Source organism: Asterias rubens, chromosome 1 (assembly GCF_902459465.1).
Source record: "Asterias rubens chromosome 1, eAstRub1.3, whole genome shotgun sequence".
In the NCBI taxonomy this organism is placed as follows: Eukaryota; Metazoa; Echinodermata; class Asteroidea; order Forcipulatida; family Asteriidae; genus Asterias; species Asterias rubens.
The window spans coordinates 575,174-602,854 of record NC_047062.1 but is presented as its reverse complement, the minus strand read 5'-3'; the positions used below and the strand labels follow the sequence as shown (position 1 = coordinate 602,854).

At 37.8% G+C, this 27,681-nt stretch overlaps 3 protein-coding genes across 3 annotated transcripts; 1 reads left to right on the top strand and 2 right to left on the bottom strand.

Moving 5' to 3' along the window:
- Window positions 1-577: 577 nt before the first annotated feature.
- Window positions 578-9,414, bottom strand: LOC117293444 (tRNA (adenine(58)-N(1))-methyltransferase non-catalytic subunit TRM6-like). Its single transcript, XM_033775784.1, has 11 exons — window positions 9,267-9,414; window positions 7,490-7,626; window positions 6,768-6,868; window positions 5,383-5,474; window positions 4,450-4,533; window positions 3,985-4,109; window positions 3,174-3,697; window positions 2,548-2,633; window positions 2,273-2,375; window positions 1,445-1,537; window positions 578-830 (listed from the first exon to the last, which is right to left on the bottom strand). Exons 1-11 carry the CDS (start codon window positions 9,362-9,364, stop codon window positions 735-737), a joined length of 1,539 nt encoding a protein of 512 aa, XP_033631675.1. The 5' UTR covers window positions 9,365-9,414; the 3' UTR covers window positions 578-734.
- Window positions 9,415-10,830: 1,416 nt separating this feature from the next.
- On the top strand, window positions 10,831-17,407 carry LOC117290847. Its single transcript, XM_033772407.1, has one exon. It carries the CDS (start codon window positions 10,831-10,833, stop codon window positions 13,180-13,182), a length of 2,352 nt encoding a protein of 783 aa, XP_033628298.1. The 3' UTR covers window positions 13,183-17,407.
- Window positions 17,408-18,085: 678 nt separating this feature from the next.
- Window positions 18,086-27,472, bottom strand: LOC117300989 (carboxypeptidase A1-like). The gene is made up of 7 exons (XM_033784865.1): window positions 27,337-27,472; window positions 22,431-23,244; window positions 21,494-21,595; window positions 21,033-21,205; window positions 20,584-20,679; window positions 19,579-19,677; window positions 18,086-19,023 (listed from the first exon to the last, which is right to left on the bottom strand). The coding sequence occupies exons 2-7, from the start codon at window positions 23,155-23,157 to the stop codon at window positions 18,841-18,843; spliced, it is 1,380 nt and encodes a 459-aa protein (XP_033640756.1). The 5' UTR covers window positions 23,158-23,244; window positions 27,337-27,472; the 3' UTR covers window positions 18,086-18,840.
- Between the last annotated feature and the right edge of the window lie 209 nt (window positions 27,473-27,681).

The following is a 27,681-nucleotide window of genomic DNA, read 5'->3' as shown; positions in this document are numbered from 1 at the left end:
TATCTGACATCACACTTTGAGGCTTGTGAATAATGCCACATACCAGCCTGACCAGATGTAATTTTGACCTCGCATTCATTTTACACAGAGATTCAATAACAACCAAACTACTGGACTCTGATTATGGTAGTAAACCTGATCCTATGGAAAGCATAATCAGTTTACTAGTGCAGTCCTCAGTCCAACACCATTCAGTAACTCAACACCCAAACTGTTGGACTCTGATTATGGCAGTAAACCTGATCCCATGTAAAGCATTATCAGTTTACTAGTGCAGTCCTCAATCCAACACCATTCAGTAACGCAACACCCAAACTGTTGGACTCTGATCATGGTGGTATGCCTGATCCCATGTTAACAATAATCAGTTTACTAGTGCAGTCCTCAATCCACTACCGTACAGTAACGCAACACCCAAACTGTTGGACTCTGATTATGGTGGTATGCCTGATCACATGTAAAGCATGATCAGTTTACTAGTGCAGTCCTCGGTCCAACACCATTCAGTAACTCAACACCCAAACTGTTGGACTCTGATTATGGCAGTAAACCTGATCACATGTAAAGCATAATCAGTTTACTAGTGCAGTCCTCAGTCCGACACCATTCAGTAACTCAACACCCAAACTGTTGGACTCTGATTATGGTTGTAAACCTGATCCCATGGAAAGCATAATCAGTTTACTGGTACAGTCCTCAGTATAAGGAAATCAATTAATACATGTTTGGATCCATTATTCTTGTGCTTCATCACACACTTTGATTCCAGTTAGTATATATCCACCGGTACCGCTCATGTTGACATGGGGATGTGTACGCTCTGGTAGTACCTGAAAGGAAAGCAAAGAAAATGGACATGAAAACCACCAAGCTGTGCAGCCAACTAAAGCCCTGGTCACATTAATCAATTCCTGAGAAATCAACTCCACTACAAGCCATGTGATTGTTCACAAGTGGGAGTAGCTAATACCTGGGAGTTTGCCTGGGTAAGCAATTTAAATACCCCAAATGTTCCCTTACTTTCTTCCTGTACCCCCACCTTAATTTCCTCTAAAGAATTCCTGAGGCTCCAAGCACACAATAAAGATACACGGGGGGAGGGGGATGCATAAAATAACAAACCTGTGAAAATATGAGCTCAATTGATCGTCTAGGTTGCGAGATAATGAAAAAAAAAACACCCTTGTCACACGACGTTGTGTGCTTTCAGATGCTTGATTTCGAGACCCAACATTCTAAATCTGGGGTCTCAAAATCAAATTCATGGAAAATTACTTCTTCCTCAAAAACTATGGCACTTCACAGGGAGCCGTTTCTCGCAATGTTCTATACTATCAACCTCTCCCCATTACTCATTACCAAGTGAGGTTTTATGCTAATAATTATTTTGAGTAAATACCAATAGTGTCCATTGCCTTAAAAATATAAAATAATTTTGCCCTACCTGATACTCTCTGAACCATGTTTCTGTAACTCTAATGTTGACTGCCACTGCATCTCCAGAGTTCCTCAACCACTCATTACATTCCATCAGAGGCTGCAAGTCACACAAACAAACAAACAAAAACATGTACTTATCAATGATCATACAAAGGTGTAAAAGAATATAGAGCAGTTTCAAACAATAAATGATATTACTCTTTACAATTGAGCCCAGAATCATGTTTGCCATAGCTTGATATTTCTCTTAATTGGTATGAGTCACTCACAACATCTACCTTGGCTTAGGCTTAGTCAGCCATTATAAAAATCCTCTGAAAGAAAATTGCTTCAAAACAAAATTGATGTCCTAAGATTGATAAGATATAGAAGAGAACAAATCACAATCAACGTAGCTTGGCTGAAACCTGTGTCAGCTAAGCAAAGTATTTCCAACAATGCCAACAAATTAGTTCCATAAATAGGTGTCATGTTATATGTCAATGTGACTAACATTATCCAGAACTTAACTTACCTCAATGTAATGACAGTACACAACGAATGGCCTCTATCCAGAACTTAACTTACCTCAATGTAATGACAGTACACAACGAATGGCCTCTATCCAGAACTTAACTTACCTCAATGTAATGACAGTACACAACGAATGGCCTCTATCCAGAACTTAACTTACCTCAATGTAATGACAGTACACAACGAATGGCCTCTATCCAGAACTTAACTTACCTCAATGTAATGACAGTACACAACGAATGGCCTCTATCCAGAACTTAACTTACCTCAATGTAATGACAGTACACAACGAATGGCCTCTATCCAGAACTTAACTTACCTCAATGTAATGACAGTACACAACGAATGGCCTCGATGGCGCCAAGTATTTATATAATGCCTTGAAGATAGGAAGGGGTTGAAATCTACATGCTAGTACCAACCTAGTAAACAAATCAATCAAATAAACATTCAAATAACAATAGTAATAAAAACTTGGAAGCCAAAATTATATACATTTACTACGAGTCTCTAAGAGTGTATTAATATATACTTTACCAACGAGTAAAACAGGACATGAATAAATACAAGACAAGTATAAAATGTATGACTTACGTATCCATCATAGTAGAGTGAAGAAGAGTACCAACTCGAATTTGTTTTTCTTTTCTTCGTTGTTTCCTAGCCAACTTCTCTGGATTCTTGTAAAAAATAAAGCAAAAAAAAAAAAATCATCAGTTACAAAATTATTTCTTTGGAAAGGTTTTTACAAGTTGGTCTTTTTGCAGATATTTCCCAACTGTTGAAAATTGATATTTTAACAATCAAAAAAATTATACTTCGTATTGAAGGCAATAAAAGTAAAATGTTATGAAAGATGGAGAAGTCAATAGCCTTTGAGAAAGATTCTGCTAGGATCAAAATGTCAGGCCATTAACTATTTTTTGCATTTATACAATAGGTCCTTTTAGTTGGTAAGAATTAAGAATGCAACAACTAATTCTATGTTCTTGAAAAAACTTAATTAAAAATGCAACATTTGCAGGCAACTTGGAGGCAACCAGATACAGTGCATGCTACAGGACTACTTTTGTAGCACACAAGTCATTTTTCAAACAATGTCTTATGATTCCAAAGAAGATTATATCTTCATGGAGCCTGGAACTGGTTGGCTGTAAATTGCCTCGTGTGCCAAGGCCCTAACACTCCTCAAGATTGTTTCCAACATTAATTGTTCTCACCACTGCACATTTTCTTTTGAGTCCTTGTTTCCCATCAGTTTGTGATGAACACTCCATGTCTTTAGAATTACTGGATGGATCCCCAGTAGTGTCACAAGCAGCCATAAGTACTTCCTCATCACCTCTAGATAATTGCTCTGTCGTTTCTTCCATTCCAATATGTACATCGTTTGTTACTAATCTTGAAGTCTCATCTCTTAAGAATTCTGAGTGTTGGGATTTCATTTGAAGATGGTCACCATCGACCGTTACTTGGTCCTGACCAATAGAATCAACTGTTACTTGGTCCTGACCAATAGCATTGACCGTTGTTTTCTCCTGTTGAGCATTAGTGTTTTGTGACTCGGCTACATTCTGAGATTCCTCAGGACTGTCTTTAAGTAACTCCTCCGCATCCAGAAGATGGAGTTGATCCAATGGAAATGAATACAGAGTGTCTTTGTAGCTGTTTGGGAAGTTATAAGCATCCACAGCAAGCATGACTGGAGCATTCTCTGAGTGTATTTGTACAACGATACCTTGGCCTAGAAGACAAAGTCAAATACATTGCTCAGTGTTTCTTTTGTTCAGTCTAATCAAGCTTCATTGTAAAAGAGACACATTTATTTCTTCTTGTATAGAAACATTTATGAAGAAAACGTACATTTCTATTAACAACAGCAAAGGATAGCATTTATAAGCGACTACTGTATGACAATCTGCCAATTATTGATTTGTCTTGAGCTATGTCAATTATATAAAACTGACATTTGTTTGTCTTTGAGGGAACAGTAAAGACAGAGCATATTGTTTGGAATAAAATATGTCTTACCAGCCATTCTTTCCATGATAGCTCCTAGAAGTAACCCTTGACATGTCTCCATCATCATGACATTGATGCCACTCTGGATGTTAGCTGCTGTAAGGATCTGAGCCAAAGTGTCAATCCGTAAATGGCTTCAAAGAAAAACACACAACACAGTAACATAACTTTCCAATGCATTTCGTACAAGGAATCCAAAAGATTTCAATTATTATTTGATTTTGCAGCTCACCATTGTTGATACAGAAATGTTACATTTGTGATGATTCAGACACAAATCAGACAGTTCTTAAATAGAGAAGTGGCAATAAACATTGAAAACAACCCAAACATTGTATACAAGACTGTGATGTCACAGAATCATCAAAAGATATTGGGAACATGATTATAAGAAAATCAACAAATTTCAAGTAGAGGTTTAATGGTTGTGAGGTGGAGGGGGGAGGGGAGGGGGGGTTGTCGAGAAGTACTTACATATTTTTAGAAGGAGCTCTTGCTCCGTACATCTCACAAAGCAGCATTGTATTTGGTCTTAGGATCTGAAACTGCATCAGATGCCTGTAAAAGTAAAATAGTCTATCTATATTTAAACATCCAGGAAACAACAATGTTAAAGATGCTATGTCAGATTTTTGGCCGATTTGGCCCAAAATATTGATTTAAAATTCAATAGGTATTTTGATGGGGGTCGAGAAAGAGTCAAGCTTTCATTTGAGTCATTGCTCGAAAAAGTCGGCCAACTATTAGTAGCAGTGAAATAAAGTGCTCAAAATTAGTTTTCATCGGGATCCCGACAATATATCACGTGACCAATTCTTATGTGTTTTATAAGAAACGTTTTAAATTTTTGTCATGGTTCCTGACCATCAAAAGTAAAAGTTAAACCTTTTTTCGTTAGAGCGGGTGATACTCTTTGAAATACCATTCACTTAAACGAATCTATTTTTTAATGTTTGGGGTCAAAAATCTGACATAGCATCTTTAAAAAGAATACATTGTAATTAAAACCGATTGTTGGTCATTTCCTTTGTTTTATTTATTATTAATTCAGCTGTACCCTCTATTCCAAACAACCTGTGAACATTTCATCAACATTTAAGATGTTTCAGGTTAAACAGACAAAACCAAATTCTAGGTCAAAACTCAAAAGGCTTTCAGTGTGGCTGGGCCAATAATTTGGAACAATCTCCCAACTGCCATTAGGGAATCTAATACTCTTTCTGCTTTTCGTAAAGTCCTTAAGACTCACCTTTTTCCTATTTAATATCTTTCTAGTGCGCTATGATCTAGATGGAATTGCGCCTTATATATCTTAACTGTTATGTTATGTTATGTTGTGCTTTTAAACTTAACTTTAACTTAAAACTGGTTAAAAATGCAAAAAAACTTCGAAACTTGAAGACTTACTTTTCTCTTTTCCTCTTCAGATATTTGGATTGAGAATAAACCGTTTTATCCTTGAAGCTTTTGCTATTCTGAACAAGCTGTTCAATAATCACCTAAAACAAATCAGATCAATAATCATGAAATGAAAAGGTACTCACCCCAAAACACGCAGTTTCAAATTTCAAAAGATAGTAACTTTTTGCAGTGAGTTGGCTCACCATTTGAACCATTCAACTAAAATGGTTGTTTATGGTGGCACAACTGTGTATAAAACTAACAGTGTACAAACATACATGTGTGTACTGTGTAATGCATTCACATGATATTAAATTGCAGGCTGGCATTAGTTTATCTATTATTGAAAAATGCTGGACAATTTTAAACCAGGAAAGGTTTAAGGGTTATGTCATGATAATCTAAGAAGGTCTGTGGCTGAAAGGTTCATTAAATTATTATCTCCCTAGATACATGCTACAGAGGGTGTGTGCATGTAGTAGCAGGGTGAGAGTTCATAATTATTACATCTCCCTAGATACATGCTACAGAGGGTGTGTGCATGTAGTAGCAGGGTGAGAGTTCATAATTATTACATCTCCCTAGATACATGCTACAGAGGGTGTGTGCATGTAGTAGCAGGGTGAGAGTTCATAAATTATTACATCTCCCTAGATACATGCTACAGAGGGTGTGTGCATGTAGTAGCAGGGTGAGAGTTCGTAATTATTACATCTGCCTAGATACATGCTACAGAGGGTGTGTGCATGTAGTAGCAGGGTGAGAGTTCATAATTCTTTTATCTCCCTAGATACATGCTACAGAGGGTGTGTGCATGTAGTAGCAGGGTGAGAGTTCATAATTATTACATCTGCCTAGATACATGCTACAGAGGGTGTGTGCATGTAGTAGCAGGGTGAGAGTTCATAATTATTACATCTGCCTAGATACATGCCACAGAGGGTGTGTGCATGTAGTAGCAGGGTGAGAGTTCATAAATTCTTACATCTGTCTAGATACATGCTACAGAGGGTGTGTGCATGTAGTAGCAGGGTGAGAGTCCATAATTCTTTTATCTCCATAGATATATGCTACAGAGGGTGTGTGCATGTAGTAGCAGGATGAGAGTTCATAATTCCAGGTAAAGCCAAAGACCTGATTTGAACGTGACGACAGAGCCTCTATAAAGAAGGCAAACAATTAGCTTAGGCTGTGTCAGACACAGGGACTTTGGTTACAGGTATGACTAGATCGGCATGTCTGCCTATTTTTCAACAATGACAGATGCGCTGATCTAGCTGTAGCTGTAGCTGTAGTAGCCGTTTTGGACTCTGCCTAAGTTTTAGTTTGTTGTTATTGACCAGCTTATTGAAACTGGTGGTCTTGCTTGATGAAGAGAAAGTTATTCTAACCTCTCCAGTCTTGCCTTGACTTCTCAGCTCCTTAATATCTTCATCTTTTAGTTTCTGTGAATGTCTGTCGTCATTAATAGAACGATTGTCCGCTCCTCCTGCTGTAGAAATCAACAAAAGACTACTTTACGAAGCTCGTAATTCTAGAGGAAATTCTCATGGCAAAATATATCTTTAAAAATTGTTAAAATTAAATAGCATCATTCACAGTTATTACACAATCAACATTTGAAGAGTCTATGTCAGGATACCAAAAACAGAAGAAAATGTGAATTTTGAATAACACCAATCACTAAAGGTAGCAAGAAGTATAGAATCTATTTTAATTTTAACATCGAAACAGTTAATGAACAATGAATAATAATGAGCACAGAACATCAACAAACAATGTACTTTACATAATTATTACAAAAACTGGTAATCAAATAAAACAACGACAGATTAAAAGCTCATTAAAAACATTGGTACAACAATTATTCCTAAAAAATACACAACAAGATGGCATTTATTTGACGCGAAATGCACAATTTTTCTCAGATTGGTAGTCTTAGAATTCTGAGGACCACTTCAGGATTGTTCAGGATAACCCACAAAAATGGCCCTGCATTATATAGCTGTCCTGGAAATGTTTAAATAAATTCTTATTGACACAAACTTCATGGTAAATTTCCAATCAGCCAGCTTAGAAAACAAACCAGATATTTATTAAAAATTTGACATACCTTGCCCATCTCCTTCCTCTGGTTCACAGTCTGGTGTTATTTGCTGTAAACCTTTACCACTCGGCTCCCATGTAGTCCCATATGGCTTACCAATTGCATCATCAAGACAAAAGTGTTTTTTATCTAATTGCACCTTCCTATATCAAAAAACAAAGGAACAAACAAACAAGAAATGACAATTTATCAATTGTAAATAATACATAAAACTCTTTGACAACAGATAGAGCTACATCAAGTTATAACTATAAGTATTAACATAAAAAATTAAAAAATTAATGGTATTTCCATAAAGTTGCTCTGACAAGTCTGAGTTAAGCCCATTCCATAACCCTCCTCCCGACAGCCAGAGGAGGGTTACGTTTTCGCAACTAACTTCCTTTGAATGCAAAGCGAATTTGAATTTGATGTGAATTTGAGGACACAACTCTTTTTTCGCTTTGAACACTTGCTTTGAACAGCTTGGGAGGAAAAGTTTTCTGTATGGTATGGCGCCGCCACTTTTGCATTCGATATGATTGATTGAAATAAAATATATATATAATCATTTATTTAGTAATTTTAGCTCAATGAATGAGATATCCGTTTTTGAAAAATTGGTCACACCATGGAGGTATAAAAACCAGAAAATATATCATTTAAAACATTCAAAGAAAATATCACAAGAACTGGTGAATATGAAAACCGACCCAAATATTGTCAGACAGACTCAACCAGCCAGGGCCAGACTCAGTCAGAATTCAACCTCCATGGTCAGAGAGTAGATATATCGTAGGAGGTCCTATTTTCAAGGTGTCCCTAAAATCGAGGCAAATCTTTTACCTCTCTGTGCGCGATGTAAACACTAAACAGTCCCTAGATACAAAAATGTTGGTTTTATTTGCCAAGCAAAGAGTCTCCTCTCCCTTGACCAAAACTAAGCAACACCTAAGGCTCCACTGGTTATTTGCACTTGTAAATGCAAAAAGTTTGGTATTTTAGGCATTTCTACTTGCTGAAGGTACAATATTCGCCATAATGTTTACTTTAGGCGATATAAAAAAAAAATTCCCGCCGAAAAGTTTCATCAAACACTATTTAAATTCACAATTCACGATAATCAAATCATGTAACTGAACATTCTGCTGAGCATTCTGGGAAAAAAAAATACAGAGAAAAGAAGCCATGTGCCTTATATATTATTTTCTAGTATTTTTTGAGATTTTTTTTTAATTATAAATATTAAGGGGAATTTCTTTTTTTTTAATAAATAAAAATCAGATTTAAAAGCCAATAATTAATTATTCACACTTTTTTTTTTTTTTTTGGCAAATTAGGCTAGGCCCTACCATGGTAATTTTTAAAATGTCATAAAATATATTGTGAATAAAATGAAGACAACTGCTGGCTATAGAGTCATACACAGAGTCTCACAGAACACCTGCAGTCACTACAGATATTTCTTCCACATATGGCTTCACCATTCTTTCTCGTTTGCCTTGAAAACAGGAAAAACTCAAAACAAATGGGACCAGTAAAGTCATTGAAGATCGGTGTGTGGTGTGAAAAGTTCAATGTCCATCAAGTTCTTATTTATGTTTGCATACTTAGTATAAACAAATTAAGATAATTAGGTTGATCGGTTGATATATCGCATCATTATTTTTTCCCAATGGGGCAATGGCAATGCAAAGAAAAAGGCATAATTAATACCGTGAAAACTGGTAAGACTAAGGACTAGGATACAGTACACGTTTCATCAATTCATGATTCAACTAAGGTTTTACTAACGATAACTTACCTTTTCTTCCATACTTGATAAAGTCTGAGATTCTTCCCTTTCTTCAGAATGACATTTTGGCCCTGTTTTATAACACTCGCGTCACTTTTTGTAGCCATATTTCTGCATGCAAAACACACAGATTTTACCAAGTGTCTGCTGCGCGCATGTGGGATTTGACCTTTGTGACCTCTATGCTTTGTTTGTTTGAGTGTGTTTTATTCCTCCAACAAATTAAAGCGCCTAAACTATTCTTTAAAAAACACGCGCTAATTATTATAGGACCACAGGCTGCCGCGCAAAAAAAAGGGGGAAAAATGGAATATTATTTTAACAAGTCAGTTGAATCTTTTATAACAACAGATCATACATTTTGTAAGTATTTATTGCTTTGTTGTAATATCTTTGATTAAAAGTTATAACTTTGTTGTGGCAAGTGCACCTTTCTGGAGAAAAGGACTATGCCTCCATTAGGCCTAATACTAATAGTGGTAGGCCTACGTGTAAAACAAGAGTAGGGCAGCCTACCACCATTTGAGCTAATCAAGAAAGGAACTACATGTGTATTTAGTTTTGTTATGGCATTTAATTTTAGTAAATAAAACATCTTAATAATTGTTTGAATGTGTGTTTACTAAAATGTGTTTTTGTTGTTTTATGACACGTTTGGGCACTCTGTTAAAGTTCCACTTACACTTACAGTACACTTTGATTTATACTATACCTAAACTTGAAGTTGGGATTTTTGTTTACTAGTGTAGGCTTAGGGGCCTAGGCTTATGCCTTTTCATTAACACCCCATATCCATGACTCACAAAGCTATTTTGAAGTGATTGGTTGTCCGGCTGTTTTACCACTTTGGGCTGGGAGGCTGTTCCAGTTATAATCCATATCACTGTGTGAAGAAGCGTTGCATGAGATTGAGCCCTTAGCTTTTCTTGAAGAGCTTCATGACATGTCCTCGTGTACTATTTGTTTACTAACTTCAAAGCAGACTTCAACATTTTGACGTTGAATGTAGCCTTGGTCATCTGTATCTGTTCGGTACTGAACACAAACTCCACTCGGGATAAATATACAAATAGTTAGGCTAGGACTATAATAAGAAGTAGGTTAACCGACAAAATCTTCGGTAGGCCCCCATGAGCTGGGAGAAAAAAAACTAGTGTAACAATGTGCATTTTATCTAAAAGCTTCTTCTTTCCAATCTGAAATTGTTTTCATCAGAGTAAACTTAACTGTCCCTATAATAGTTGTGTTATACTTTTTTATTTGCGACGTACACAAAAATGAGCAAACATGGTGGGCTTTTCAAAAAAACGAAAACTGTTTCTTAAAGAAAATTTCAGTGAATTGAAAGAAAAAGAAATTGTCGCAATATCATAAAAACACCAGCTGTCTAAGTTCGGGGCTTGAGGTTGGGCAGTAGTCCCGTACCATCAGAGGGGTGAATTTAAACCAAGGATAATGTTGACATGCATTACAATTTTGCTACCTAAATCATGGAGGAATACCTCCATGCTTGAATAAAGCGATTGAAATTTTGATCTTTGTTTATTTATTTTATTCAGAAATTACTATCGTAATGACTACAAGCGACCGTCCACGTATTGGGACAAAGAAACGGGTCATCTATAAAATCAGTGACAGCAGACAACATCTTGTAGGACCGTCTTGGCTGAGCCCATCAGCAACGATTTACCACACACACCCCCATTCAACCTTTGATCATCAACCAATCCACACTCACATCCCAGAGTTAGCTCACGAAGACACCAGGAATGAGGTTACGAGTCAAGCTGGGGAGCAATCTGACCCGCAGTGTGTGGGCTTTATTGCGGCAGGGAGCTGGGGAACAGCATCCCCGGAGTGCCAGGAACTCGAGAATAATATAAACCATCCAAACCACCCGATATTAGACGCCATTATTGAAGAAAGTCACCAATCGACAACTTCGAGTGATTTCCACTGTTACAGCTCGAGTCCATCTGTTTTGGATTTGATACCAGAGTTACAGAAACCTCAATCTTTTTACCACATCAACAGCTCTGGATCAAGTACATCTATTGGCTCATCCGGATGGACGGATGGATTAGACTGGGGATTTAATATTCCTTCAGTCGGAATATCTCAACAATGGTCTGGCCATCTTAAGAGTGTCCTCCTTGATGTATTTAACCCAACTAGCGAGAGTAATATGCCGACAATAATGCAACCGCGGTATAAGAAAAGTCCTGGCACCTCAGCGGCTTTATTTGTTCCCAGTGTTATGGCATCGATTTGGAGGCAATATTCAGATGAAGCTGGCCCCGAGAGAAGCACGAGCTCCCCAAAGCCCCCTATTGTCACCGTCAATGAGGATTTGGTAGCGCCTGTATCAAGTTCCAAAACTAAAGACTACAAACCATTGAACAAGGGGAAGAATGCCAAAACTGCAGGCCGTTCCGGTTCAGTGGAACGACGAAGGAAGAAATGTATTGATGTAAATCATGGCATTCACGGGCAACATGTCATGGCGGGCAGCAGGCTGTCTCGGCACCCTCTGATTAAACATTTACTGGCTAGCTTCAAGAAGGAGCCGGCTGACGTGGAACTACAGGACATGAGTTCATACTTGCCTAGCGATTTCTCCCAGTGTGATCCATTCCTTAAAGAAACTGAGTCAACCGAAGATAACCCACCACCAGCCTTCAACCATAGAGAAAGGACCACAGACGACCAGCACGGCGAGGTAACTTTCTTTCACTACAACTCCGACGGTACGGACTATACTTGCACTAGTGTTCCCATAACGAGCCCCAAGCCCAGCCGTTCTCTACACCGGGGCACATCGGGTGACATGAGAGGACAGTGTGCTATAACAACCTCATCAGAAAGTCTTGTGATCATTGAATGTGTTGACAGCGAGGATGAGGATGAGGTTGAAGAAGATGAAGAAAAGGTAATAGAAACAGTATTAATTCAGGACTTTGAGCACAACAACTGTGCCTGTACGAGATTCTCCAACAACATCGCCGAAGATGGATGCTCAGTGGATGCAGAGTCAAGCAGTTTCATCACCAGCCCACTTAGCACAGAGTTCATGGAGGCTAGACTTCCTAACGGGAACATTAACGGAAACTGCAGACAAAAGGAAGATGTGCCAAGTCGACTCAACAGGAGAAGTAGGACAGGAACTCTCAGAATGCCAAAGATCCTCAAGAATAAAAAAGTTCATTTTACTTTGACCCCGAACCAAAAGTATCGGCCAAGAATACTGGGATCTGAAAACTGCGACGACACTCCCAGTAAAACCACGAAACAGACCCTGAAACAAACTCTAAAACGAACAGGGAAACATGTTAGAGGGAAACATAAGGAGAATATCAAGATGAAAGCAGACACTTTAAGACACAGTGAATCTTACGAGTCGTTTGAATGGCCCGATAACTACATCGCTGTTAAACCTCCTTTGAGGTGGATCCCTCCCGGAATAGAGTCAGATATTGAGACGTATCTTACAGTAGCTTCAAGGAATGTCCCAACTGTGTATGTTAAGATCTACATCCAAGTTCCACCCAATACACATCTATGCGAACTGAAGACCCATCTCCTTATCTGCATCTTCAGGTCATTTTTCACCACCACTGAGGGGCTGCACATAACGTGGGTAATGTCTTTGCAATCTCATGTCTACAACTTGCTGTATATGAACGTGGCAAGGTTACGCTTTAGGCGGGATTCGAACGGCAGACCTTGTCGTGCCTGTCTTCTCTTATCCAAGGATGCTACCACATTAGTAAGACATAAACGATCGGGTCTCCTTAGCACCATCACAGACATCTTACAGATTGCTCCAGAAGAACTCCTTGTGCTGGAGAAAGAACGGATAAGAAGCTGGAGTGCCCAGGAAAAGATCGCAAATGGGAGAAAAACTCTAAATCATCAGGTGCGATAGCTAAAGTTGCAAAAACTCTCGGTTGCAAAAACCCAGACGACTGGTTTATGAACTCACGGCGGGAATACCAACTTCCAAACACTATCATGGGCATTTGTATAGCTGCCTTTATTTGAGAATTCCGTTTACTCATTCCATATTTTGTTGAACAAACTTTCAATCATGACTAAAAACTGAAACCACTGAAATATTTTAGCAAAATATCGTGCATAATGCAATGTTCACACAAATGCTAGTACAACAACCGTGTTGGGATTTTTGGTCAATCATAAAAAGTGTAATGGGAAAGTAAAATCACTTATAATTATAATCCTCCAATAATTATGTTCATGTTATTGTTATTAGGGATTTATCGTTAGCCTTTCTTTGCCGTTGTTTAGGAAGAGTGGACAAATCTATGCTCTCGGTTGTTCAGAAATACATAACAACTCGTAAAGAAATCAAAGGCCTACATCATAGATAAATTTAAGAACAAAGTTGCGTTCTATTAAATCAGAAACTCATATGCAAACTACATCCGTTATTTATTCTGCTTGTGTTCCAAACGAAATGATAATGATTTCTGAAAACAGGACTAAACTTTAACTTTATTTGTAACGGTTTACTGGTAGGAGCAAGAAAACACAAACTTTCACAACGTAAGTTTTTTAATTATTATTTTCTAAGGAGAGTCATTCCAAACCTGGACGAGTCCATATTTTGCATAATGTAATAAATTGTTTTTATGTTGGAATAACAAATAAAGTTTTATTTATTAAAAAACAACACTTGATTTTTTTAAAACTATTGTCTGTTAACAAGACGCCAGCCTGAAGTTATGAACTTGGCATAGTTTACATTATGTTCACTCTCTTATGCAAATATTGGACAGGGGGTAACTTTGCGTTAAAATACTACTCTGACTTTCTGAACTCGTCAGACGATCAAAAGTGACAAGCGAATGCATCGAGAGTTATGACCTTTTTTCAATCAAGGATTGCAATTTGTTGGTCGCGCTTTACTAAACCCCAAACTTGGGACCTTGCGCTCTGTGTGACGTAGTTATTAAAAGGCTTCGGTTGTCACTGTGTGAACAATACTCAAGTTCACCACAAAAAGTTGACCCAACTTTGAACGTCTGGATCGTTTCATGATATCACGTCTGATATGGGTTTGGTTTTCTATGGCCAAGGTGGTACCCACTAATTCCTCTATATTGTTTTGTTTTCAAGGCTTGTATAAAAATACAAGCCAGGTCAACTCGTAAAGAAAATTTGTCTTAAAAAGGAAACGATGTGAATTTACAAAACAAAATTTGCAAACGTATTTTTCTTAGTTTTTTTAGTGTGCCTGTGGTTTCCAAGGTGGTTTTTTTTCACGACCAAACAACGATACAAACTTTTAGACAAACGACGAATAATAGAGATAATATGGCCTATAAAATAATAAATTTAATAAGGACAAAATTAATATATGAACAACATCACTTTTTAAAACATTTAAATACATTTTAATAACTTCTGAAATCAAAACCCAACCTTATACTCCTCTCACGATTTTGTGTCAACTTCAGTTCCTACATATTTTACTATAAATTACGAGTTGGGAAATACTTAATGCTCCACTGGTACATGTTTTACCTACAAATTGTGAAGTTCTTCCTAATTTACCTTATCTACTTTACCTAAATTTACTTCCATTTTCACCTCAATATTAATTGAATAAACTCCAAGCCAATAGAAAAGCCTCTTATTACGTAAACTACTTGAATTTATTAGCTTAATATCCAACCACATTGTTTCAAACATCATGTGTATACACAACACCACCAGGACAAAATAAATGAAAACCTCCACACCAACTTAATTATCTTACAAATAAATATTTTAAATATTATACAGCATATTAATTTTTAAACCCATACACATCCAACTGGGGCACAAAGTCATTTTTAAAACTTTGTAAACAATTCTTTGCATCTGTTTGCTGGCATTTGGCGTAAGACTTTGTGTGAAATATTAACTGAAAACATGTAATTTTATCCCCAATATGTTAAAGCTCGAATTGAAAATTTGACAAATTAAAGTAGAGATTGCTACAGAATTTAAATATTGAAAAGTGAATAAGGCAAATGAAGTTGAAAATAATAGGCATATAACCCTGTACCAATTTAAAGATTTACAAATCAAGAGGTAAATCACACTAAGCCAACAAAACAAAAACTTCAAGGTTGTTTTACACCTCTGCAGAGGAAGTTACTTTTGAACCTTTTCTGATAAGAATTGTGTACATGTCCTTCACCACAAACATTCCATTGACTTTGTTGATGATACGTAGAAGTGGCCTAACTGTTGGATAAACTGTTAGAAAGGTATGACAGTTGTTGTTCACTTGAAAACATGTCCTTCAAACTGCCTGTGTGTTCAAATGAAAGCCTTTGCACAGGTCTAAACTCCTTTGCACTTCATTATCAACACATAATACCCTGCTACCTTGGAGCTTTTCCACATTGAAAATCACTGAGCGAGAAAACCTTTGCAACTATTGTTCCAAATTGGTGCACCCAAGCACGTACATGTATGAAAAACGCCAACAAAACACAATACAACAAATATGGTGCGTAGGATAGAACTTTGAATTGGTACAGAATGCACATGGGGAAAAAAAAAGGAGATTTTGAAATTAGCCATTCCTCACATTGTATGTGAGGGTGTGAAACTGCAACATGAGTTGAAACCTGACATACTTATTTGCAACCCCCAAGGCCAAATATCATGAAGGTATGTACATGTACTGTTGGTTCATAATTATACAACACTGTACCTTGTGTAGATACACATGTTGTAAAGACGGGCATTAGAATTAGTACATGTACAGTTGTAGTTACATTTCATGTCAAAAAAAGATGTCGGAAATACAAACCCAAACCTAGTTTCTGTTATTAGTCTCATGCATTTTCAGACTCAATGATCTGTTTTAGTTCACGACTTGAAAGTTAATGCTTGTACAATGTTCAGAAAGATCACACTTTGCATTTTCCCTGGTTTTCTCTCATTGATATAAAAGGTAAACAACTATTCTCTTAATGTTTAAAATTTCACAGATCACACTCCATCGCTAACGTGGCATAAAGACAATGCAAGTGTGTAATCTTTGTCAATGTTGTAGAAATTAACTTTTAAATCTTTATACCAGGATAACACAAGGAAAATTAATTGTCGGAATTCAGCAAGAACATTAACCTCATAATTACTTGATTCTAGTTACCTGCATTGGCAAACCAAAATCCCACACATCGTTGCTTTACAGAAAACATGACAGACTTATATGACCAATTTAGATGTTAAATTCTCTAAATACTTACAGTTCGATGCTGAAATCATAACATCAAAAGTAATAAACTCTCTGTTTGTAAACAGGGAATTAAAAAAACTTTTACAAAATACAGAAATTGAAAATAATTGGTTACTTTTAACATGTGAGCACGATGGTAGTGTCCGGATACATGTACGTGTATATTACTTGGATGTCAATGTGACACCTGTTAAAAGAGTACAAACATGACCAGACATCCTGCTGTGTTTCTTACATAGTTTGCTTTATGCCAATTGATTCTTACATGACCAGACATCCTGCTGTGTTTCTTACATAGTTTGCTTTATGCCAATTGTTTCTTACATAGTTTGCTTTATGCCAATTGATTCTTACATGACCAGACATCCTGCTGTTTCTTACATAGTTTGCTTTATGCCAATTGATTCTTACATAGTTTGCTTTATGCCAATTGATTCTTACATAGTTTGCTTTATGCCAATTGATTCTTACATAGTTTGCTTTGTGCCAATTGATTCTTACATGACCAGACATCCTGCTGTGTTTCTTACATAGTTTGCTTTATGCCAATTGATTCTTACTGTGATGTGCCCTTTGCTCACCTTTACTTACCAACCCATGAATTCCATAGAGGTCAAAGAGGTCATATATTATGTTGCTATAGTAATGATCATCTCACTGTATTCATGACTGTTTCCAACAGTCTTTCTACATTTGTGCAGAAATTCCCTTTTGAGAAATGACAGATGTACTAATAACATTATGGTTTTACCAACATACACCAATGTGTGTTAGGCATGTTTACTCACTACTTTTCAGAGCTCTGTGAAAAGGAAAATACAGGCATATTACTGGGATGGGATTCAAACCCACGGCCCTTGCAATTCTAGAGCAGTGTCTTACCAACTAGACTATCAAGATTGCCTGGTAGCTAGAGGCAGTTCGAACCCACGGCCCTTGCAATTCTAGAGCAGTGTCTTACCAACTAGACTACCGAGATTGCCTGGTAGCTAGAGGCAGTTCGAATCTTGTATTTTAGCAATGGGTTCCGTAATGTACATAAGTAAATCTAGTAAATTCTTTGTTCAACCCCAATAATCATTTCAAAATTTACCCAGTCAGTTTCCCTTGTGGTTTGTATTGATATCTGAAACAAAAAGTCGCATCCCCTTAAGGTGATCCCCTGGCTGCTGCTTCCCAGGTTGTATCATAATTTGGGTGTGATCCCTGGCTACACGGCAGTTAACTGTTCAATGGCTTCTGACTGGCACCCCTGAACAAAGATATTGACATAATAGGGACACTGCCAACATAGGGCTAGATAGCTCAGTTGGTCGAGCGCCGGCACGTTAAACCGGAGGTCGTTGGTTCGAATCCCACTCTAGTCAATTCTTTGTTCAACCCCAAAAATCATTTCAAAATTTACCTAGTCAGTTTCCCTTGTGGTTTATATTGATATCTGAAACAAAAAGTCGCATCCCCTTAAGGTGATCCCCTGGCTGCCGCTTCCCAGGTTGTATCATAATTTGGGTGTGATCCCTGGCTATACAGCAGTTAACTGTTCAATGGCTTCTGACTGGCACCCCTGAACAAAAATATTGACAAAATAGGGACACTGCCAGGATAGGGCTAGATACATGTAGCTCAGTTGGTAGAGCGCCGGCATTTTAATCCGGAGCTCGTTGGTTCGAACCCCACTCTAGTCAATTCTTTAATCAACCCCAAAAAAGTATATGTTTTTCTTGTGCTGGTGCATACTTCATATAACACAGAAACTTTGCACTAACCCAGTAAGCACAGAATGGTGATAACTAGATGATATCCCCCAAACTACACGTTAAGCAGAGCCATCAAATTGGAACAAGGTCTAGCATCTTCAACTGTACAAACTAAAGAGGTGACATAGTTCAAAGCCAGACGAGTAAGCTGCAAGCACGACCTCTACAGCTTCCATAAGCTTATTCTGTTTCTCAAATGTCTAAAACTCATCAAAGAGTTAGACGACATCAAACCTCCAATTAATAAAATGAACCTTTACCAAACCTCTAAATAGTCCATAGGGTTTAAATGAATAGCCTCAGTTAAAAACAGCAGCCATAGTTTCATCAGATGGGTCAAGAATGGTTGACTTTTCAACTGGAGAAAGATCTGGTTTAATAGAAGGGTTGCACATGACATCATTGACCACCACCTTTGATAATAAACAATGGAAAAGTGCATGCCTCTCAGCCACTGGTAGCCTCATGCAAGTTTAATCATCGATGGCGGACAATGCAAGGGCTTAATACAGACACTCGGAGAGCAAACAAATAATGAATGTAAAACCTAAGTGTGTCATTCCGTCTGTTACGTCATTTTAATTCCACTTGCTGCTGCAAAAGATGAACTCAAAGATCGTAAACTGACGACCCTCTTACGTTGATAGAAATTAAGTCCATATGGCTTGTATTGTTGACACATCATCAGAAGGAAGAGACAGAATGTGATTCCAACTAGGATATAACCAAGAGGCAGACCAAACACAGGCTCCTTGGGACAAAAAATAGTATGAACATAAATAATTATGTGACAAAACTTATTACAGAGTCACATCAAACCAAACATGGGATGAGAGAACAATCAAATGGTCTTCATTGGGATATGAACCCAAGACCCCTGACACTCTGGGCAGATGCTCTACCAACTGTGCTTTAAGGCACAGCAGTTTACTCCCTTACATTTCCCCTAAAAACCACATTTTTTTCTCGGCGTTGGATGGATGCGCTACAAGGCAAAGTAACATACACAATATTTGATACCAGATCAAATAGTGTCAGGGGTCTTGGGTTCAATCCCAATGAGGACCATTTGACTTTTCTCTCAGACCATGTTTGGGTATTTCACTTCTATGGTGATTAGGCATCATACCAAATCAAATATTATATAAATGTATGGTATGCTCCAAAAATACTTTCTAGTGTCACCAATGTATAAAATATAAAGATAAGATCCTACTTCATATGTCTTTTCAACTAGAACCTTTTATTTTTCAACTATATTAATGCAAGGGTCATTAGATAGCTAACTATAGTGAAAGGATCTTACCTCATCTTGATGAAACATCTTATGTACTTGTTTCTCCTTCCAATGTATAAGATATGTGAATAATGTCTCATAAATAGGCATCACAGACTCAAGTGCACTCTACAAAGACAAAATAGTATGTGGACATGACATGTTATTATACTATTGACAGAGTATACACATTATTTCATTTTGAATTTTGTTCAGTATAAAATTCTTGAGAAATAAATTTGAAACAGAACTATTGCCTTTTGGCAATAATGGCCTTTACCATCTCTGAAAGAGATTAATTGACTCAACTTAATATGTCACTATAGGGGGGTTGGAATCCTTCCAAAGACCTACTTATTTCTTACTTACTTATTTTGTTCTTACTTCATTGTTCTTATTTCACTAATAAAACTATTGATACATACATGTACAATCATTTCTTTCTTGGTTACCTCAAACTATTTGTTTGGTAGATGCTGGTATGTTTCTTTTTCAAGGTAGGATTGAACTTTGGTTACGAACCACCCCCCCCCCCCCCCGCCCCCCAAAAGAGGCTTTTAAGTTTTTTTAAAGATTGTAACGGTAGTAAGCATCTTGTTAAAATCTGTTTGTTTCTCAATTGTCTCTGTTGATTAGAAATCAATAACTCAGTTGTCTCTGTTGATTAGAAATCAATAACTCAATTGTCTCTGTTGATTAGAAATCAATAACTCAATTGTCTCTGTTGATTAGAAATCAATAAAAGTATGTCATAAACTTTGAATCTTATACATTTTTGGAGATCATTTAAATTCTGTGGTGTCAGCTAAATAATGCTGCAGACAGAGATGAGATTGGTACCTACCTCACCTCACAAAATGTGGCAATCAACATTTTTGATGAAAATACCTTGACATATTTTCGTTGATTTCTCAAAAAGTAGACACTGTATTCAGCTGGAATCTACAATGGAACCTATAATTTAATTTACAATTCCCTTGAAACTTGGCAGTGGATAACTTTTAATGTATGTGAAACAAAATGAGTACTAATTACCTGCAAGTTCTGATGAGGTGGGTTGAAGAGGTCAAAGCACTTTCCATTCTTTGTATTTCCCTCACCCCAAAGCTCAATGGCGAGGGAAAAAGGAATCTGAAACAACAAAGTACAATAATATAAAAGATTTGTACATATTGAGTGAAATTACCACAGAACACCTGGTGTGGTGTATGTAACACAATGTCCACAGTCAAGCGGCAACAACTTGCTGCAAATGATCCAGCGCTGCATATCACAAAATAGTGGTTGGTGTAGAGCCGTCTTGCAGCATCAGTGCTTTTAACCCAAGGTTACCCTGGCCCACCTTCTCACTTTCCCAGCCTAGGTCCTTATTACTGGTTTCAAATTGTTGGTCACTGTTTTATACCAAGAGTAGGAGCGTTTAAAGAACCCATCTTCCTCTGCTAGGTCCAGTAACATTCTCAATAAGTGATCAAAGTTCTTACTTTTTTTACACCAGCCATGTAGTCAAAGACAGCCCCATCAGCAGGGTAGTCATTGATATTGTAGCCAACACCATAAGAAAATGAGTTATGAGTAGCCGCAGCCATCTTCTTAGCTAAGTCCATTTGCTCATCTATGTTTACCGGCTTGGCTTTGGCTTTCTTGGACTTGGAGTCTGCAATTTAAATGTAAAGATACAAGTTTCATTATTTTGTTTGATGTTCTTAGATGTAGGCAAAAGATTTTCCAGAAAAAACCTTAACAGGTGAGTGGTTGTATTTTTTTTCCGCTTGTTGTTTTGATGTGTATTGATTTAATAACCAGTTCATCATTTCACTGAACCTTTTAAAAACTTCTTTGATGTTGGTGAAGTAATACATAATTAAAGCTTCCAACAAATTCTATTTCATTAAGTTTTATGCATCACATGGGTACCTTTGACCAATGATTGATCTCCACTTACCAGCGAAGGGCAAATAGATTTGCTTGATTCCTGAATGTAGAGATACGAAGGCATCAAATATATGAGTTGCTGTTAGGTCAAGGTATACTCCACACTCTGGCTCTGAAACGTACAACAATAACAAAAATGTCAACATCAAAGTAAAATCTTCACAAAATAGTTGTTTCTGACAGCGTTCCACACAAATATGCAAAATGTCATGGTTTTCCTGATGCGTCGTGACTAACACGGCATGCCATTTCTGAAGTCCAGGTTTTGATTCCATAAAATAGCCAACTGTGTTAGTTATCAAAGTAAAATTAAAACCACGCAGTTTCGAGGCATGTTTGTGTGGATCATTAATTCCACTTTCAAAACATCTTTCTAACCCAATACATTTCATAACAAAATGTTTCAAGACCAACTTGACCGATCCAAAGCAACATGTCCCTTTAACCCTCCTACTTTTGGTAACATTTTCCAGAGAGTAAACCAATCATTTGAAACCATTCAACTCACTGCATTGGTTGTGTATTGTGGCACAACTGTGTACCGAAGTAACTGTGTACGTGTGTGGCTTTATTCACAACTTCATCATATTGCAGGCTGGCATAGTTTATGTATTGTTACCACAGTAGATGAGATTTAATGGACAGACAGTAGGAGGGTTGACTGTGTACTGTGTAGTACATTCAATGCAATTTCACATTACAGATTGGCATAGTGAATCTATCATTCAAAACACATTGAAGGATATGGAATGGTCAGAAACTAGGAGAGTTGACTGTGTACTGTGTAGATGCATTTTAAAACATTATATCAATATGCAAACTGGCTAAGTGGATGGTCATAATGATTAGACAATATGCGGGTTATAAATTTGTTCAGCTTAGCCACAACATGCACTAGGATCATTTGTTGTGGTTAGGGTTAATAATGTATGCAATAGATGTCTTACCGGAGTGAGCAAATTCCCCTCTGTACTCTTCATCTTTAGGGTCACCAGAACTTCCTACTCCTCCAAAACTCCAATCAAAGTTCCGATTTAAATCGACTCCAACACTGGTCCCTCTCCAGCAATAGTTCTTATTCCTCTCCACATATTGCCTCCCATCTGGGTTTGCCATGGCGATAATATAAATATCAAACCTTGTGAGAATCATACGAGAGAAACTCTCGGCTGGTGAGCCATGCAACGCCCTCAACCCACCGGTTATATTGCGTAGAAGATGAAACAAGCTCTCTACTGGGAAGAACTCGCGGGCGTGTTCACCGTAGGATAAAAGTATCTTTGGTTTTGCTGCGGCTAGACCAACTAATCCACTCGCTGTTCTTGAGTTAGAGAAATTTGAAAGATGAAGGATATATTGCGGATTGCCGATACGTGACGTGTATTTCAAGTCTAATTTAATGTAGTTTGGATTTTTAGCGACAAGGTCATGAAGTTGAGTTGCTATCTGTGACAAATTGTGATAATTTTTGTAATCTGGTGTGTAATGTTCATGTTGGGGTTGGACATCTCTCCCACTGACTATTGAAAGGCAAATGAAAGTAACTAAAACAACTAACTGAAAAAAACATTTGTAAAGTAAGATATTAGACCAGACTTTTGTTTGGAGCAGCTTCTGTGGTCTTAGGTTCTCTGTGCTGCATCGATGGCCGTCCATTTCGTGTGATGAATCCATAATGACCAGATGGTTGGTTACCACAACATTTGTCGTAGTTCAAAACATTCTAACATCTCAGTGTAGAATGGTAACCAGTTAACCAGACTGCAAAAAATAAACATATAAGGAATTGTTTGTGAACAAAATATCTTTATTTCAATTGATATCATAAAATTCACAATCTTCTGCATTGTGAGTAAAATAAATAGAGCAAATGTCACAAGCTCTTTGACTCCTCCTGGAGCCGCTGTCAAAATAAACACCCTGATCAAAACTTTTTCTATGTGAACATTCCTAAATTTGCCTGATTTGTTTATTAGAAACAATGCATCTAATTCAGTAGTATTGTTGGGCGCAAACTTCAATTCTCGCATAAACTTCAGCCTTTGCTGAGCACGCAAACTTGATGGCCTGATCTAAATTTGTGCATGCAGGTTTAACCCTCTGGCTGCATACCAGATACTCTACGCAAATTTCAATCCTTGTACAAGCTTTTGCTGCATGCCCATAAGATTGCTCCTGCAGTAAGCCTAATCTGCCAGGCCTCAATAAATCAACGGAAGGTACCATCCTTATCGAAGAGAGCCCATGTCGTCCCCCTATTCAAAAAGGGAAGCCGGTGCGACGCAGCTAACTATAGACCCATCTCCCTAACATCAGTGCTGTGTAAACTGTGCGAGCATATCATCCATTGTGCTGTGATCCAACCTTGCCGACAACAAGATCCTGTCTAATGCTCAGCATGGTTTTTGGAAACATCGATCCTGTGAAACATCTGCACGCTAGACAACCTCGCTAAGGGGTTGGACACCAAGTCGCAAATCGTTCGCAAATCGTTGTGGTACTGCTGGATTATGAGAAGGCGTTCGACAAAGTCCATCATTACGGTGTCAGAGGTATGACACTGGAATGGATCACAGACTTCCTCCACTAGCGTCACATCCGGAGTCCCACAAGGCAGCGTACTCGACACTCTACTCTTTCTAGTGTACATTAATGACCTGCCTGACTGTCTCTCAAGCTCAACAACTACGTCCAGGCTATTCCAAGACAACAGTGTTGTTTACAGACACATCTCTACAATCCGTCAGCCTTCATAAGGATATCGATGCCCTCCAAGACTGGGAAATGAAATGGCTGATGCGCTTCAATGCAACAAAGTGCCAAGTAGTCAGAGCCACCTTGATCCGAGGCTAAGCTTCAACACCCATGTTGACAACATCACAAAAAAAGCCACTTGCACCAGGGGCTTCTTCTCCTATTAGCCACAGCAGCCACAAAACTAAAGAAGCTGTCTATACCACCTTTATTCGACCAGCAGTCAACTTCAAGGGATCCCAACACGCAACGTAACATCAAGATTGAAGCTAGAGCAAGTCCAATGAAGCTACGCTTGTTTTGTCATTGGAGATTATAGAAGAACAAGCAGTGTTACTGTTGGGCACAATCGGTCAATCTGCGCGATCAACCGATCGCACTGCGCTATTGAAAGATCAATTTGGTCGCGCAGCAATCGGTCGATCGCCCAACAATCGGTCGATCGCGCAATGAACATTTTTGCGCGATTGACCGATCGCGCTGCGAGTATTTTTTCCGTGATCAGCCGATCGTGCAGGAAAGGCTTTGCGCGATCGACCGATCGTGCAGGAAAAGTTTTGCGCGATCGACCGATCGTGCAGGAATGTTGCGCGATCGACCGATTGTCGATTAGTTAAATTTGACATCATCAGTCTTCAAACTCCAAGTGAAAGTTGTAGAAGAGCGGTCATAGCATAAGAGAGGTGTTCTAATGACCTATTCTTCTGGTTTTACTCCAAACCTAGGGGGTGCAAGATGTCTCAGCTAGCAAATACAGCTAGCAATATATCGCGATTATCGCGATATATCGATATTTCGATTAAAACCAAATCCATCCGATATCGAAATCGTTTCCAAATTAATATCGCGATGTTCGATAATATCGTGATATCGCCCAAGCTTATTCTACAGCGCAGCGCGATCGGTCGATAGCGCAGCGCGATCAGTTGATCGCGCAGATTGACCGATAGCGCCCAACATTACCGTCATGCTAGATCACCTCGAGTGGCCTTCTCTACAGGAACGTCGTCACCAAAGTCGCCTTCAAATGATGTACAAAATAAGATTCAACTTGGTCGGCATCCCCTTGAGCACCCATCTGACACAGTCAACCTCATAAACAAGAGGTCATGGCTCTAGATTCACAATCCCACATACCAGGTCTTCAGTTCAGTGTACGCCAGCCCGTAACCGTCCCTTGACGCCTTTAAGCTGGTGTTAAGGGACCCACGACTGAAGTAACCCCATCTCCAGCCTTTTTACTCGCACCTGTACATAATTCTATCTGCACCTGATTCAAATTCCTGTTGGCTTGTTGCATCTTCTTTGAAATATGGACCATTTTACAACCTCAAATGTCATTTTTCAAAAAATTATTTTTGACCTTTTCAGATATTTCAAATAATTGTATACGTATTAAGGTTTATTAAAATGTTCATATAAGGATAGAGCAGTTAATTTTAAATGTGTTGTGTTCATTTTAAAAGTGTAGAGTCTGCAGCAGTCAAACCTGTGGTTATTTTTTTATTAATTCAAAACTAGCTTAAGTAAATCACTAGGTACTTCATTGTTTACTATAATGAGGTCCAACAGATGTACTTTCAAATAAAATCAGTAAAAAAATCAACAAAACACCAAACACAGAAAATATAAGCCCGACAGAGGAGGGCATAAGGTTGACAGAAAAACAAAGCAAATATTGTCTGTAATTATTTTTTTTCTGGCACAAGACTACTGTAATTTCGCTGATTATTGCAGCCTCTCATACCTAATATCTATCAAAAATAAAAACTCAAGCGTCCACATTTATTTTTTTAGGTAAAAAACGTCAGTAATTTTGAACAGATTTTAAGTGACGATCGCCAAAAAATGACAGATTTGCATGACGTTCCAGAAAATAGACGGACTTAATTGCAAAATGACGTTCCAGACTTTATTATCTGCACAATCCACATCAAACGTACCTGAACGGAAGTTGATTTAGTTTCCAAAAACTAGCGTTCTGAAGAAAGTATTTCTGTTGTAAATCATCTGAAAGATGTTTTGGTTTTTCGTGTGGAGCTGTCCGATGGATTGTCGAACGGCAGTAAATGCCAACGTCATTTTCTTGACAGAATTATTTTGCCCGAGTATAAGATCGCGCAGAAAAACATGTGCTGATCGCGTTCCGTAAAAACACTGAGGGTGCCTGACTACAAGCAGACGTTTGAGGGGGTACGTCTCGTGTCAAAGGTCAACTTACAGGCCGATCAGAAAATTCATGAACGTCGCGCGGAAGTAAATGGTAGACAAGGAAAAATTACATCGCTGGAGATTTGAAAAACTGATTACTCTGATAGTTGACCAGGTATCGCAGCAATCATTGTAACAAAATAACCATTATTTAAACGTGTTTTCTTTGTATTTTTTCGAACTTATTGAATGTCTTAAAAATTGGTTAACTCACGTGTTTCTTATTGTTGATATTTTTGACGGAAAAAAAAAGACGCACGGAAAATTACTGTTTTTTTTATTTTTATTTTTTTTATTGTCCGACTTTGATTGTCTTTTTGCTGTTAAATTACTTGTCAACATCCCCCACCACCTGCGCATTCAAAACTTAAATAAATGCCCTGCAAATATGAAGTTTTGATCATTTAAATACCTCAATTATCTAACAGGTTGTTGAGGTCTGTCAAAAATGCTGATGTCAGGAACTCGAAATCTTCTACCTTGATTTATTTGAAAGGCATGGGCTGTCAAAATTGTGTATAATATCTTGCTAGGTACCTCTTACTCTTAGTTTATTACAATGTATAAATAAACAAAATAGCTTTCACTAAATATCAGGGTCCGAATTTCAGACTTACAAATGGTCCACATAATAAAGAAGATGCCCTAAGTCAATGCATGCGCTCACACGCAGTGCGTACATCTTCAATAATTGAAGGCTGCACTTTTCAAGGAAGAAAAAGAAGAAGGGATAACTTTCCGTTTCGCGCCACCACTTTTTCACTCATTTTTACAACAAGGGATATCTCATTTTGAGGTAAATTAGATACTAATTATACTATATTTCAAATCAATTGAAAAAGTGGTGGCGACATACGGAAACTTTTCCTTAAATTTAGCTCATCTTACCGTATACAGTTTTGTAAATAGATTTCACACTTCCATAGTTCTCCAAAACGAAGAAGAAGTGTGTTTTCTTGTTGATATAAAGCGATGAAATCAGCATCAAACAAGAGCATCACGAACACACGATATGCTGCATACAGTAAACAATGCACAGATTCACGAATATCACACGATCTCTCGTTATTCTCGGTACCAGACTTACTTTGAGTATCGATTCTTATGTAAAGCCAATACAGCACACGGACATCCGGCCGGTTATTATTTTGTTTTCGATACCAAAAGCAAAGCACCCGACTAATAACCCATCCAAGGTTACTTTCCAGCCCCGCCCCCACCAAATGTCATGCA

Bases quoted from the DNA above. Each gene is read 5' to 3' on its own strand.
- LOC117293444 (XM_033775784.1), bottom strand. From the start codon at position 9,364: ATGGCTACAAAAAGTGACGCGAGTGTTATAAAACAGGGCCAAAATGTC. The intron at 7,627-9,266 runs GTAAGTTATCGT...TTTTTGATATAG, and splicing joins TATCAAGTATGGAAGAAAAG to GAAGGTGCAATTAGATAAAA. The intron at 4,534-5,382 runs GTAAGTCTTCAA...TTACTTTTACAG, and splicing joins CTGAAGAGGAAAAGAGAAAA to GCATCTGATGCAGTTTCAGA.
- LOC117290847 (XM_033772407.1), top strand. From the start codon at position 10,831: ATGACTACAAGCGACCGTCCACGTATTGGGACAAAGAAACGGGTCATC.
- LOC117300989 (XM_033784865.1), bottom strand. From the start codon at position 23,157: ATGGATTCATCACACGAAATGGACGGCCATCGATGCAGCACAGAGAAC. The intron at 21,206-21,493 runs GTAAGTGGAGAT...TTTAAATTGCAG, and splicing joins AATCTATTTGCCCTTCGCTG to ACTCCAAGTCCAAGAAAGCC. The intron at 20,680-21,032 runs GTAAGAACTTTG...TTGTTGTTTCAG, and splicing joins ACATGGCTGGTGTAAAAAAA to ATTCCTTTTTCCCTCGCCAT.